This window comes from Notolabrus celidotus, chromosome 16 (assembly GCF_009762535.1).
Source record: "Notolabrus celidotus isolate fNotCel1 chromosome 16, fNotCel1.pri, whole genome shotgun sequence".
Classification (NCBI taxonomy): Eukaryota; Metazoa; Chordata; class Actinopteri; order Labriformes; family Labridae; genus Notolabrus; species Notolabrus celidotus.
Genome location: NC_048287.1, coordinates 15,246,994 through 15,262,611, shown reverse-complemented (window position 1 = coordinate 15,262,611; position 15,618 = coordinate 15,246,994). Strand labels below are relative to the sequence as shown.

At 40.7% G+C, this 15,618-nt stretch overlaps 1 protein-coding gene across 1 annotated transcript in view; it reads left to right on the top strand.

Moving 5' to 3' along the window:
* rapgef5a (Rap guanine nucleotide exchange factor (GEF) 5a) overlaps positions 1-15,618 on the top strand; it is a 72,112-nt gene that overhangs the window by 39,888 nt on the left and 16,606 nt on the right. The window contains exons 10-11 of the mRNA XM_034705180.1: positions 9,182-9,327; positions 10,450-10,550. Of these exons, the coding sequence (XP_034561071.1) occupies positions 9,182-9,327; positions 10,450-10,550 (247 nt within the window). The remainder of the gene's footprint in view (positions 1-9,181; positions 9,328-10,449; positions 10,551-15,618) is intronic.

Below are 15,618 nucleotides of genomic sequence, written 5' to 3'. Positions count from 1 at the left end.
AGAAGTGAGACCTCATGTTTTTCATGGATTTAGAGCCAAATGCTTATCGCTGCATCTACAATTGTAACTATGCTTAATCATAGTAGAGAGTAACACTGATTATTTTTTTTTTTTTCAAATATTCAAAGCATCCGAACTACAGAGAGTATGATGCAAAGTTGTGTAGAGCCAAGCATTTGTCTTATACACAAGACCTCCAAAGTTAATCTGGTCTATTAAGTTACCAAACATTTCCAAGAGAACATGTAATATAATACTATAACTACTACTATTACTACTACTACTACTGATGAATATAATAATAATAATAATAATAATAATAATAATAATAATAATAATAATAATAATACTGATGATAATAATGATAATGATAGTGATAATGATAATAGTAATAATAATAGTAGTAATGATAATCATAACAATAACAACTCATATTTATATATCACCTTTAGATAGTGCTTTGACAAATAAAAGCACAATAAGATGACAAAAATAAAACTTTGAAGTGATATTTCAGTGGGGTCGTATGAGTTACAGTACACTATTGCTCCTGCTAGCCACAATGCGTGCCGGTGAGCTCTTCCCCTTTTAATGAGAAAATTCCAAGATGACCAGCAGGCAAGCTAAGCTATTTTCTCTGAGGACAGGGCCTCCTATTTCACGTAATTTTGCTAAAGTTAAGAAAATATGGTCCAGGCACTCATCACGGTGCAAATGCATGCACTAGTAAAAAAAATTGGTGCTATTCAGTTTGCCATCAGTAACCCCCTTTGTTTTGGCACTATTTTCGGACGCACCTCGCAGACCGGTGTTCTTCTGCTGCATGAGCACGGATACACGCTGATCTTCTCAACTTTGGCGAAATTACACGAAATAGGTGTCCCCGTCTGCAGAGAAAATAGCCTAGCTTGCCGGCCGGTCCTCTGAGAATTTTCTCATTAAAGGGGAAGAGCTCACTGGCACGCATTGTGACTAGCAGGAGCACTAATGTACTGTAACTCATACGACCCCACTTCAAAAAAACTGAAATATCTCTAACAGACAGGGAGAACATTCGAACAATGCAAAATACAGAATACAAATAGAAAGGTTAACAAGTAAAAACCCAAATTAAACAGAATAAAGTGATTAAACAGAAAACCAATAAATCATTGGTAAAGAGGTTTTTAAAAGTAGAATTTAAGGACAACAAAAGGTTTTAAGAAGAAGATGTGGGAAAATGTAGGAAACCACGTTCACAGAATTTTGTGACAAGCAGGTGAAAAGGATTGATGTGACGATATTGTGTAGGGTGAGTAAAAGTTATCCTTACCTGAATAGAAAGCTTTGCAAGAGACATTCTGATGAATGTTGATGGATTCATACAAATAAGTTAATGGAAAAGAACCCTGTGTATTTAAAGATCTTTTGGTCTGCACACACAGAGATGCTCCATCAAAACAAGCGAACAAGTAACAGGAAAGAGGTTTATATTTCCTTATTAGAGGCTTATTCAATTTTTATTAAATGTCATATTTTGGACTTGTAATGATTTAGTAGTCATCAGTCAATATCTTCAATCATATGTGAGCGTAACAATGTTGACAAGGTTTTTCATTTTTGCCGTATCATTGTGAAACTCCAGCTTTAGACTGTGGCCGAAACCCAAACCAGGCAAACAGCTCGGTTCACCACTCTACTCTATTGGGTTGTCATGGCGATTTTTCTTTATTCTGTTCCAATGACGGACACACTTTGACAAACTGGTGGTGTTGTCTGTTTCAATGGTGATCTAATACAGTTGTCAGTACAGTGTTTCAGCTGTATCTCAGCCTTCTTGTCTCTTTAAACTTGCACTTGTTTTCCTTTACCTGCACAAGGGGTTAAATGAGGTCACTCGTCCAAAGAGGCAGATTGCATGGACAGGTTGTGATACTTGAACATAGCATGTGACATGACAGGGTATTAAACTACATGTATGTGTGTGTGGTTGTGTGTGTTTATGGTTTCAGATTATGTGCGCTGCTGACTTAAAAGCTTTGTGTTTTCATTTTCTTATCCATCATTTCCAGGAATCAGGCCTGGAGCTATCACAACACAGATATGGTTTTGTCAAAATCAGCACAGACATGGACACACACACACACACAGGAACGGGAAGGGAACACAGAGTGCTTCCTTTAGGCTCTCTACGAGGCCCACCTTTCCTCTGTACAATACGTCATATCTTGTGTGTCAGTGTGTATTCGTGCATGTGTGTGTTTGAGGAAGTAAAAATGCAACACTGAGTAAGAGAAAGATGGAAACGGCGAAAGCGCTTTAGTGAAAAAAGATGTGATTGTGTGAGAGACTTGAAGATGTTTGTCACCGTCCTTTTCTTGTTCCTTGTGCACACACACTGAACTCTTTCAATCTGTGCGAGTGTTTTCACAGTGTGTGACCTTGTGAGGGGGCACAGCGAGTGCAAGTCTTTATTTTTCTCTCACCAAAATCTCAAACCTCCGGAGCATGAAGTCTGACCATTCAAAGGCAGGGACAGAAAGACTCTGCCGAAGCGTGCAAGGAGAGGAAACAGAGACGTGTATTTAGACAGAGGAGACACAGAGGAGGGGAAGGGTGGAGATGAAGTGTAAGTACAGATCGATGAATTGAAGGAAGGGATGGGGAGAAATGGAAGGAAAGAGAGTGAGTGACACATCTGTTCAGTGCTGACCTCAGAGAAGCAGATATGGAGGTTTGTTCAGACCTGACAGGACTGTTTGAGTTCTGATGAACAGCAGCAGGAAAAGTCAGACCTGACTTTTGACCTGCTTATGATAGATTACAGGATGTATTACACAACCGCAAAATTCATCTTTCTGTTTCTATTTTTACCAAAGCCTGTCACACTGCTACAAGGATACTGAAACTATTACGTTCTCCAGTTTCACAGCCAACATTAATACAACTCATCGTTTTAAAAGTTTGAACAAAATTAGTTTCTCAATGTCACTTCTTCTTGTGTTTTCTCCCCCCCAACACTCCTCCATATCTCTCACTCTCCGTCCCGGTCTACTGCCTTTCATCTTGCTTTCTTTCCTTGTTATCTCTCCCCTCTTTCTTGCTCCCTCTCTTCTGTGTTGCATAACTGTCTGACCCCTCCTCACCACAGTGTTCAAGTACATACTTTATATGTTTTTCCTTTTCATGGTTTGCATTCTTTCTCAGGCTAAATTTATGTTGTTCTTGGACGCTGCTGTTTGTACTCAACTTTTCAGAGATTATTTGTGTGTGAAAATGCGAGACATGCGCGTATGCATAGTTACATTATGCAAGGCGGGACTGTTGTAAGATTTGCTCTTTTGTTGCTATACCTCCAGGAAGTCTTTTGATGTTGTGTGTGAGTGTGTGTGTGTGTGTGTGTCTTTCTCCTCTTGGCTTAAAGTTGTTTTTCTTGGCATCAGTCTAAAGAGTGTGAGCGTGTTATCGGAAAGATCAACAATTTGCTACCGTATCAAGAACACAGACTGCACAACACTTTTTTCCCCTTTGTTGTCATAGTAGTTTATGTAGATTTGGTTACATAATCTCTCTTTTTCACAGTATTTCTGCGCCACTATATCTTCATTAGATAATTAGCATTGGAGAACAACAGAAAAGGGTCAGAAGAGGATAAGGATATTCATATTTGAACCCTGGATGATGAGATCTAATAGCACGTCTTCGTTAGACCACTTAGCCACCAAACGTGTTATCATGACATCACATCTGGGCTGCTGGGTGCGGTCTGGGTGACAGCCCAAAATGTAATTAATGGCATGCAGTGTCAGATCTGTTTACATCAGGCATCACTGCCTTTTTATCAGCTGAAAGCATCTCTGTGTTGCTAATCTTTGAGGATTTCAGAACATTACACAATGAAAGGCGTTAATTTTGTGAAAGTAAACACTGGCTGAGGCAAAATCTTTCACTCATTCCCTCTTGTCCATTCAATAAAAATGAAGTCCTGTGATAGGTACTAAATATTGAGCTCAATTTGCAAAATGAATAAAACACTTTCCAACACTCCTAAAGGTGTTCTCTTTACACTGTTTAAGAATATAATCACTTTTTCTGTCCTCACGGTGTGGTGCACCTTGGCATAGAGTGGCTGAGTTAGCAACCACTGGTTGAACAATCCTTGTCATGATGCATCATGGGAAGCTTTGAGCCCACATCTATTGTCCAGACTGCTGTTTCTGGGTAACGAGTAAAATCCTAAAACTCGCTACCTAATAGCTTGAAACTTCACCGCTCTTAAGAGAGCTGGTTGATTTAGCAACACTTGTTTGTACTGATGTTAACTTCTCTATAGCTTTGTCACTGCTAAATGTGTGATGTATTGTTTCGTGTTATACCTAGTTACAATTTTGATCTTTTAGTCTCACAGAAACCTTTTAAGGGATGAGTGTTGCTATTAAGCATCCACTATAAACACTATGATACTTGCATTAGATGGCTTGATTCAGTTTGTCACATGAAGTGTTCAAAAAACACAAAATGGCTCTTTCAAAGAGGCAAACTCACTACATAAGGTGCATTTCGACTAAGAGTTCCAGGGTCTTTTAGACCCCAGAACTACTTTCCCGGGAACTAAAAGGTTCCTCTGCCCCCATTGCTGTCTGTGTTTTGACCACGGGCTGATGTCCCGGATAGATTGTGAAAATCAGGCCAGTGACGTATGGAGAAAAAAAATATATTAAGTAATATTTTGAAATCTTAATAAATAACTAAACTCGTATGAATTCCCAGGAACTACCTCTGTGTTTCAACAACTGTGTAAACTCCACAAACACTATTACGTTCAGCCGAAAGTCCCAGGACCTTTGAAAAGTACTACCCCCAAAGCAGGGGCTTTTCAGTGGCTTATTATCTACCCCTGAACTAAATTTAGACCCTGGTTCCTCCGGCCAAAACGCATGTAGTTTAGGGGTAAAGTCCCTAGTTCCGGGGTAAAGTTCCTGCGGTCGAAAAACACCTACAGTGTGTATTAAGTGATAGTGAACACAGCCGTTGTCCTTAGGTTGCTTCGGGACCCGGTTAACTTTTGTTTATTTGTGTTCACCATACAATTCAGATCTACTGAACACCAGATTTTTTATAGTGTTTTACAAGATTGTGGAGGTGGAAAGAAAGTGATATCCATTGCGATCTACCCCTTCATTGTCACATAATACTGCTTAGTACAGTTACCAAGTGTGAGTCAAACGGCTGGATACTGGGGAAAGGAGTGTCTAGCGATAAAGACATTTTGAAAGAGCAGGTTAATTAACAGTGATGGGCAACTTAAAGCTCCTGTGAGGAACTATCATTGAGTGTCCATCTGGAGATCACAGCTGCATGACTGTGTAGTAAGTGTGGTTTGACAGAAATCTCATCCTGCACTTCACTGCGAAACTCACAACACTATTCACCAAGAAATGTAAACAAAGGCTTATTCTGCTGCATGTGGTTAATCGCCTCATCAGACACCTATACCCAATCGCAGCGGTAATAGTCATTGAAAAATAACTATGGAAATGGTAAATGTTGTTGCTGATGTCCCGTTTGCTTTAATGGATCATACAGAGGCATCAACATTACTTTCAGTCTGTTTCGTAACCACCAAGGAGCTTCAAAAGCAGATCCGGTTATCTAAGCAAACTTGAAGATGTTTTAGCGTCTTGAACAAGACATCGTGCTGCCATGAACACCTCCAGTTTGTTCTTTGAGTGCCCGGCCAAGAAAGAGGCTCTGTTACCAGGGATGAAACCAGAGGACCAGCAAGAGTGGGCGAGTATTTTTTATTTTTTTCTACACAACCTATGAACTACCTGAACGCCCCTACAATGAATCATTATAAGGTGTCAAAATTAACACCAATGATTTTTTTTTCAACTGTACGTGTTATATCATCGTGTCTTTTGGCTGTGATGTAGAGACGGATGGTTACGAAACACTGAGCTGAAGTTTGACTTTTGAAGTTCGTTTATTTTTAAAGCCCCAAACCACAAATAAGCCTCAAACATGCTCCACCCTAAAACCTTTGATCCAGATAAGAAAAACCTCATCCCAAAAAAAACCTCTTTGATGGAGGGAAAGTAGAGAAACCGCTGGGAACATATATTTTTGCACTTTAAAGCACCAAGCAAATAAAAAGTTCAATAGTATTTTAACTTTATTAAACTTTATTTCAAGCACTGTAGATGTGGGATTTAAAAAATGTGAGTGAACAAGCACAAGGGCTTTGGCAGAGTTTTAATAAAAAGGCCACAAAATGATAAATGATATTGCTTTTAAGCGGATAATGGTTTTAGGAGGAATAAGACTCAAACACCTGAGGAGGAGGAGGATCGACTGTACCTCCGTGCATTGAACATCTGTGTTACACTCCTGCATATGAGTCATCAGGGCACGTCTGCACACACAAACAGGGAGCACTTTGGGCACGTTGTTGTGTCTGACCCAAGTCAAAACCCAGCTGCTGTCTCTCAGGATCAAACAACTCCTTTCATCGGACGATCACACAGATAGCATGAGTGTGCGTGGTTGTGTTTTTTGCTTGTTCATGTCAGCTGATTATTGACTTGTCTTTGTGTTACTGAGGTATCTTTGACTGCATTAGCTCTGCTCTGGGTAAGGGCTCCATGATGTCTAAAATAGATCCATGGGACTTAATGTTATCAAGGTTATTGATGAGTGTGCTGTTGGCACTTTATGAACCTTGGGACTTTTTTGCAAGCTTTTTTCAAGCTGTTTTTTTTTTTAACAAAGCAGACAAGGCTTGCTATGATACAGATATGGGAATTCCCTTTGATACAGCCACAATTCTGCATCAGGTATTTGTAGGTATGTTAGTCATTTTATCCAATGCAGTAATTGCAAATCCTCCAAAAGTCAACTTGTTTGAGCAAGACATTCCCAAACAACAACTCCATGTATCATGGCTACCACTCCCAACTAAGATTTTACAGCAGAAAGGTTACTTTAAGGGAAAGTATCATGTCAAGTCGTGCAAGTATAAAGTGTGTTAGTCAAAGTTAGCGGGATGTTATTTAAGAGTAGTTGGTTCCCAAATCAGGGACAGCAACATTGGAAAGGCACATTTAAAGACTAATTGGCAGGGGTGTGTCCAAAGGGGTGGCCAGGGGTGGCAATCCCCCCTTCTTGAAATCTGGCCTTCACAAAATCCTAAGCTATGACTGGCTTTCTGCCTTGTCAGAGGCGGGACCAATGTAAGAATAGACTGTTTGTGTGTATAGGTTAGCATTAGCTTTCTGTGTATTTAAATGTATCTTTTTCTTTTGTTCGTGCCTTCAATTGTGACTTTAGAAAATAATCTTCTTTATAAGGTCTCAGAGAATTAGGTTTAGAAGATGTATATATTGCTACTCTGTTGCTTTAAATAGTAATATCAATCAATTAAGCTGCTCCCAGGTCACACAACTACGTGAGCGTCTTCAGGGTGACTACAGTTGTATGGTGTTTAAATGATAGTTGTTCAAGTAGATAGTGACGACGAAGAGGGTGAATGCTATTCATTTGTATGTGCGCACACATACCCTGGCCAACCCTGCCTATGTCAGTACCCCAGTCCCAGGGCCACCCCAGTCAAAAAAAAAGGCCTGGACCCGCCCCTGCACTTGTCATAGACTCCCTTAATTACAGCCGACAAATGCATCCTACTTTTCCCATATCAGGATGGTTGCATTGGGTGCATGTGTGGCCGGAGTCCTGAGGACATGCTACATTAAAATTTATGCTAGATTTCCGTGACTACCAACCCTAGCTTTAAGTAAGTTATTTAAGCTAGTTACATTGCAACTTTTGAGATTGGTAGGCGACAGGATCAATGCTTTGTAAGGGGAGGGTGAAGGTCTCAACAGCTGGTGACAGCTGGTGACAGAAACAGGAAATCCTCCATAGACCAGACCATCTCGTTTCAGTGGTCTGAGCAGGTTATGAAGGGCAGATCCTTTACATGCTGGATCCTTCAGCGGACACAGTGATGGGTCCTCCCCATACTTTGAGAGGATTTTTTAATTAAAAGTTACAGTAAAACTGGCAAAATTGCAAAAGTAAGCTGATTTTTTAATAAAAATCTGAGTTTTTTCCAGATACACTTTAGTGGAGGAGGTGTCTCGAGAGGATGCAAGCTGAGCTGCTGCTACCGTTAGCTTAGCTTGTTTTAGGATTTCTTCAGTGTACAAAAAGGGATCATCCAACAATGAGAGCAGTCATTATATCTAGTGGTTGTAGTACACAGTTGTTTGAGTACGACAGAACATATATGTAATGCATTGGCTGGTGAGTCAGTGTCATCTAGTACTTACAGTATGTCTTGGCATCTGTATAAGGGAAAAAATGTAGTAACTCTAATCTTCAAATCAGTATATGACCGTACAAAGCCAGGTAGTCATTTCTAATGTGTTTGAGTAAGAAACAGTGCTACAGATATTGCAGGTAGCCCTGCAGAGAGATCTCTCTGTCTCAGTTGTGATTGTTGCTTCATCCTCCTTTCTGCGACAGAGTGCAGCGAGCAGCCGCAGGAAAGGCATCACTCCTTTATCTCTCCTCCTGCTCCTGTCCTCTGCCTTTGATCTCCCTCTCTCCTCTCCTATTCTCTCGTCTCTCCTCAGGCTGTTTCTTGTTGTGCTCCCTTGTCCATCTGGAGCTCTATACTCCCTTTGCTGGCACTGCAGGTGTGAGTGTGTGTTAAAGTGCTGTTCAATTTTTAGAGCGGGAGATCTCTTCAAGTGTCAGCTCACATTCCTAGTTGCTCTCATTGTTATTAATAACAAAGCACAGTTTCTTCTGAAGGCACAAAGTCGGATTCGTCCCTTTGATGGTGCCAACAGGATGTATGTGTGCACGTGTGGATTGGTAAATGGGTGTGTGTGTGAAATAACTTTATGAATAAGGGAAAAGTATGTCGCTAAAGTCTAACTTTTGGTTGATCGTAACAAAAAAATCTGTGCATATTAAACTTTAAATGCTCTCTGGTGGAGAGAAAATGCATTGGTAATAGAGTTTGTACTGTGATAACCCCAAACAGATCTTTTACATGCTGGTGGATTAGCTCTTTGCTACTTTTTGGATGACACACACACAAAGAATATATCTTCTTGTACTAAGCACAGGCCTTCAAATTTCATTGTGGTCATATTTCAAGTTCATTGACACTGTGTCCCTTTTCCCCCCTCAGGAGGCAGTGGGAAGGGTTTGTCTGAAGGAAAGAGGAAGAGACGTGCTGGTGTTGCGGAGAGTGACATCATCAGTGACGTCACCATCTGACCGGCCCTCGCCCACATCGTCGGGGGGTGGGTCAAGAGAGGAGGATTGTGACAAGAGGTCAGTCCCTCCTCCTTCATAATAAGAGCCCTCAAACCAGCAGAGGCAACAAAAACATAATCATTGTGCTCCTCCCTCTTGTTTTTAAGTTTGTGTTCACTTTGGGAGCTCAGATTGCAACCACAATGTCATGCAAAATGTGTGTGTGTGTGTGTGTGTGTGTGTGTGTGTGTGTGTGTGTGTGTGTGTGTGTGTGTGTGTGTGTGTGTGTGTGTGTGTGTGTGGTGTGTGTGTGTGTGTGTGTGTGTGTGTGTGTGTGTGTGTGTGTGTGTGTGAGACTAAGATAATGTATGCCTTAGCTTCTGGCACACAGAGGGAAGAAGAGAATGGCTTTTTTGTTCAGCTGAAAGGGAAACAAAGATGACACCAAGACTGGTTTACTTCCCTCTTGCAAATCAGTGAATGGGTTTAGGATCACTTCTATGTATGTATGTATGTATGTGTGTGTGTTGTGCATCTATGCATGAGTGTGTGTATGTGTGTATTTTTGGGGGGCAACTGCTTTTCCTCAACTTCAATTTATTTGTGTAGTGTCTGTGTTTGCTTGTATTTAAGCCATTTTGTGCCAAGACCTAAGGCACAATGCAGGGAGTGTCAGTGACAGGCAGGTTAAGTGTGTGTGTGTGTGTGTGTGTGTGTGTGTGTGTGTGTGTATACAGTGCTCAGCATCTTAAGCAATCAGTTCCCTTTTGAGTTCTACTGGAGCAGCTGTCAGAGAGAGGGTTTTATCTCCAGAGCTCTGAGCTGACACAGCCAGACAGCTCGGCAATTTACCCCACAGCAGAGCCCCCTTCCCGGGCCTGCAAAGCTCAGATGTGGGCTGCCCTCCTGGAAGTGTTTCGACATGAGGATGACCACCAAGCTAGCTACACTCGCAGAAGCAGAGGACGACATAGATGATGAAGATGAGGGGGACGAAGACGATGAAGATAGCAACCCTGATGGAGATGACAGCAGTTCAGAAACCTGTACATTTGATGTTCCCCATTTCCGCTTCATTGATGACGACAATGTGGAGGAGAATGAGGCGGAAGAGAACGAGAGAGGATGGAGGGATACCAGGGGTCACAGTTGGTTTTCATGCTCCAGTGAGAAAGATTATCATGACTCCTCATCTTACAGGTATGTGGTCGTGTCGGGGACACCCCTCAAGATCTTGGAGCACCTGCTAAGTGACCTGCGGTTGGATGACCAAAGAGGGGCGCCAGAGAGCAGGGAGAGTGGTGAGTTTGTCTGCACCCACACTTACACTTTAATTAATTGAATTGATTTGATGTTTAGACAATTTGCCAATCTGACATTCAAAATTACAACATTAGCATACCATTTAGCTTACCACCCTGCATAATACAAGAGAAAAATGTCCGTCATGTAAATTTGGTAATCTTTGTTTTCCTTCTAAAAAGATTAAATCCAAAAACGTAAAAGAAACAAAAGTCTGTTTTTTATTGACATAAAGCAGTTTATTTTATTTTCTGCTGTTTGACCAAAGTATGTTTAAAACTTGGCAACTCCCCGCCCGCGCATTCCAAGAATTAGATTTTCAGCACACAGCAAGTTCTAACACAACCCAACCTGGACCCTTTCTTCTGTCTCTTTTATTCTCCTCAAAAGTTGGTTCAAACATGGACGGTATGCTCTCCACCTCAATTATGCAGTTTTTAAACTTTGTGTGTGTGTGTGTGTGTTTGGCTGCATGAGTCAGTCAGCCCGCACACCACAGCCAGGTGCAAGTGTGCAGTCACTCAGCCATGTCATCGCCAGTAAATATGAGGAGCATTCAAGAGGTTAAATGCTTTAATGAGTTTGTCAAACGATTCCCTCGGGCTGCTGCAGGCGTTTCTGCTGCAGACTGTTTTAAATTGGCTGTTAACCATCGTGTTTGATTTTTTTTAAACCCTCACTCCCACCCACAAACTACTTTGCAGTAGCTTAGCAGTTATACTGTATAGTTACTATACACTCTGATATACTGCCTGACCTTGGGTATTGTTGTATATCATGCTTTGTTGCTTTGCAGTGAGCACATTAAAAGAAAGGAAACATAAAACCATCTTTTAGTTTTATCATTTTTTTTTTAATTTGTAATCAGTTGCCTTTTAAATACTCTCTGTCAGGCAGAAACCTTGTATCTCCACATTTAATCATTTAATTTGTTTTCCATCAACCAATGCTATTTCTCTTAATGTCAGTGGGCCTTATAATACATAACAGATTAAAATATATTAAAACATATTTGAAAACATACGTTTTTTTACTTCCTTGAAAGTAGTGGTTTTGGAGGTACATGGTTTCTGCTTTCATTACATTTTGCTCAAAAAGTTTACTACTGACCTAGACTAGCAAGGGACACCCCTGAGTGTAGGGGCCAAAACCATGAACTGCAGGGCCTCTGTTCAAGTTCAACAGCGATGTATTTCCATCTTCCTAGTTTCTTTTACTTTGCTTTTTGTAGAAAAGGCATACAAATGCCCCAACCCTGGAATATCCTGGTCACTCATCCAGTGTGATTAGGGGACACCCACACACACACACACCCACACACACACACACACACACACACACACACACACACACACACACACACACACACACACACACACACACACACACACACATACACATACACACTTCTTTTGATTATAGATTGACATTGTTGTGTTATAAACATATCTACTAATAAAAAAAGTAATGATGTTTAGTATTTGTAGAAAAATAGAAGAATTATTAAAAAAAAACTGTTTCTTTGATCCTTGGCTGCAATTACAGTAAGCCATTCAATCAACCAATCAACCAACCAATCAACAAATCAATCAATCAATCAATCAATCAATCAATCAATCAATCAATCAATCAACCAATCAACCAACCAATCAACAAATCAATCAATCAACAAATCAACCAATCATTCAATCAATCAATCAATCAATCAACAAATCAATCAATCAATCAATCAATCAATCAATCAATCAATCAACAAATCAATCAATCAATCAATCAACCAATCAACCAATCAACCAATCAATCAATCAATCAATCAACCAATCAATCAATCAATCTTTATTCAGATTGGGCCAAATCACAACAAATGTTATCCGAGACGCTTTACAAACGGAGCAGGCCTTGACCTACTCTATGTTATATTATTAACATATAGACCCAAGACAGGATAAGATCCAGTCCCCTCTTACAGCCAGAACTCAGTCTGATCTCATCTTAATCAACCATGAGCAGAGCACTTTGCAGCATTTAGCAAGTTACTGCGGCAAGGACAAACTTCCTTTAACAGGCAGAAACCTCCAGCAGAACCAGACTCCTGTTAGACACACATCTGCTTCGACCGTGTTGGGGTTGGAAAGAGGGATAGAGGGAGTTGATAGTGGTGAGATGGATAGTAGTAGTTGTAGCAACTGAAGTCTGTCTATGACAGCGATCCAGATGAACCTGCGCGACAAGGGAGCTCAGGGACTCTCAGAAGTAATTCTTCCCTCCTGCAAAATGAACAAATAAACAAACATTACATGTCAGCAAGTAAAGTCGCATTGTGTGATGAGTTGTGTAATAAAGTTGCGAAGAACGTGATGTGAAACGTCCAACTTTGTCTCTTTTATGCTATTCCACACAAAAGTGCTTCTGTGTTGTCAGGTTTGCATTCTTTGTCAAATGTGGTGTTTGGTTGGTTTGGTTCTTTCCTTTCTTGATAGTTTCATCTACTTTTTATGTGTGTCAAAGAGTCAACCTCAGGAAACATTTGTACAGTAAAAATCATATATCAAACTTTGCATCATTGTCTATGATCTCAAACTTCTTTGTCGCTGTTGAAGATAACGAAATATACTCCAACTCCAATAATAATACAGAAATACAAATATTTCCAACAAAGTTCTAAAAGAAGTGTAAGAGTAATAACTACAGCAAGAGTTTCTTAAGATATATTGGCAAAATAATGTACAATCAATGTTAACTATCCTCATATTTATCCTGCCGGAACCAGCTGACATAAGGCATTTTGAATCAAAAGGTTAATTTAACAAGTTTTTCTTTCTTGGCATAGGCTTGCCAATGAATTAACCTTTAAATATCAGTAAAACTTGCTGTTCATCTAGCTACTGTTCTTATATTTTGTATGGTGTCACTTTGTATAGTAACATTTTTTCATCACATCGGGTCATCGGGTTCCTAACCTGTATTCTAAAAAAACAGCTCTTGCTTGTTTGTATCGTTATAAGACAAGGTGTCTTTATTTATCGACTCCTCAGCTCCACCAGTTCCCAGCACAGTCCACAGGGAGCCATCTCACTGAATTGCAGGAAGTGAATGAAGAAAGAGAGAGAGAGATGAATGTAGAAAAGAGAGAGAGAGAGAGAGAGAGAGAGAGAGGACTGAGGTGGTCTTTGTGAAGGCAGACCGCTAGATTTTATTCACTCAAAGGGGGAGACTTTTTTTTCTGTAGAAGCAGGGATGAAGATCAAAAGTGTGTGTGCATGTCTGTCTGTCTTTGTCTCTGTGTCTGTGTGTGCGTGCATCTATCAGTCTATGTGTGCTGAATAAGCATGAGGGTAAGCATGTGTGTGTGTGAGTTCGAAGGCCCTCTGGGGTGTTGCTGAGCATCAGTGTGCCGTTTTAGCGGGCTTAGCCGTGCAGCATGTTGAACAGGCTCGAACACGCTTCCACAGTGAGAGAGAGCGATTACCCCAACCACCTCCTCCTCATGTACACACACAAACACACACACAGACCCACACAACACAAAACACAGCAGCAGATTACTGCGATTAGTTCAGCACACACACACACACACATTGACCCCCCCTCTTCCTTTCTCTCCCACTAGAGATAAAGTCCCCAAGGTCAGAAGTGAATGAGTTATTCATCAGGGTGCCTTGTGTGTGTGTTTGACTTTGTGCGTGCCAGCGGGCAAACGCAGAGGGCATATGTTGGAGATGAAAATGGATATTTATCATCACAGAGAGCTGCGCGTAGGAGGAGAGTAGTAGCAGCAGGAAATGTTGCCGATGAGAAAGAGAAAATGAAATACGGGGTTGTAGGGATGGGGGGCAGATAGCTTGAGAGAGAGAAAGAGAGAGATTGGGAGAACACAGGGCAGAGAATGACAGCTGGTCAAGTAACTCTATAGCCACAGATTGAAGAGAAAAAGGCTCAAATAGGAGAAATGACAGTAAGTCAGCAGGGTTTTTGAAAAAGTGATAAGCTCAGTCAGACCTGCCTAAAAATATTTCTCAGGAGAAGTTGTGTTTTTATTTCCAAAGAGAAGACAGTCGATCAAATATTAATGCTCCGGCCTCTGTTCAGTCTTCTATAATTGATTTCTTTGCTCTCTGCCTGACAGAGCCATATTTGGGTCACACATTTTCCCAGGGAAAGAGTTTGACACCACACACACACATACATGCATGCCACAGCTCCCTCACACCACCAACAATGGCTCATTACCCATCTGCCACGAGGGCTGTTTATATTCGTTTTTTAGCCATTGAACACCTGCTGAGTCTCACACACACGCACACACAGTTTGCAGTTTGCTCTTACTTTGATGGATTTCTTCCACAGTGTTTGTAGTTGTGTTTGAGCCAACAGAGAGAAAAAGCTGTATCTGTTATGGTGTTATGAATGTTTGTACAGCTAGCCAAAACGTGATTCATATTTAACTATTACATGAAAACATCAGACAAAAATAATCAGCTACCAAAAACTCGTATTTGGAAAGTAACTTTTGGTATAGTTTCTGAAGACCTAAACACTGAAAATTGACAAAAGAGAAGCCTTTAAGATTCTATCTGCTTCATTAGGACTGTGAGAGACTACTGGGAAAATGTTTTAATTGACAGATGCTGGCGATGCGAGCATGCTAATTCAATCACAGCTATCGTCTGACAACTATATATGCCTCTGGAAAACGATGACCAACATCTCTGTGTTTCCAAAATAGCCAACACTTAGCAATAATATACTTCTAGCTAGTATTTCTTTTGTCCTTGTGCTACATTGTTTACAGTCCAATTAGCAACTTGAATAGCGACCATGTGTTCAGATCAAAAGCAGTCTGCGTATACAGTCATTTCTTGGTGCATGACATCCTCCAGAGCAATATCCGCTCATCTGTTTCTGGTGAGTCCCAGTTTCACTGTAAATAATAAGTTACACAGAGGCTTCACTCTGACTTACTTTGGGAATATAAACCAAAAGGTCTGTCCTCAAAACAACATTTAAACTGTCTGTTGAATTGAGGTAGGATAGAGCATGGATGGATTTTTACAACAATGCATCAAG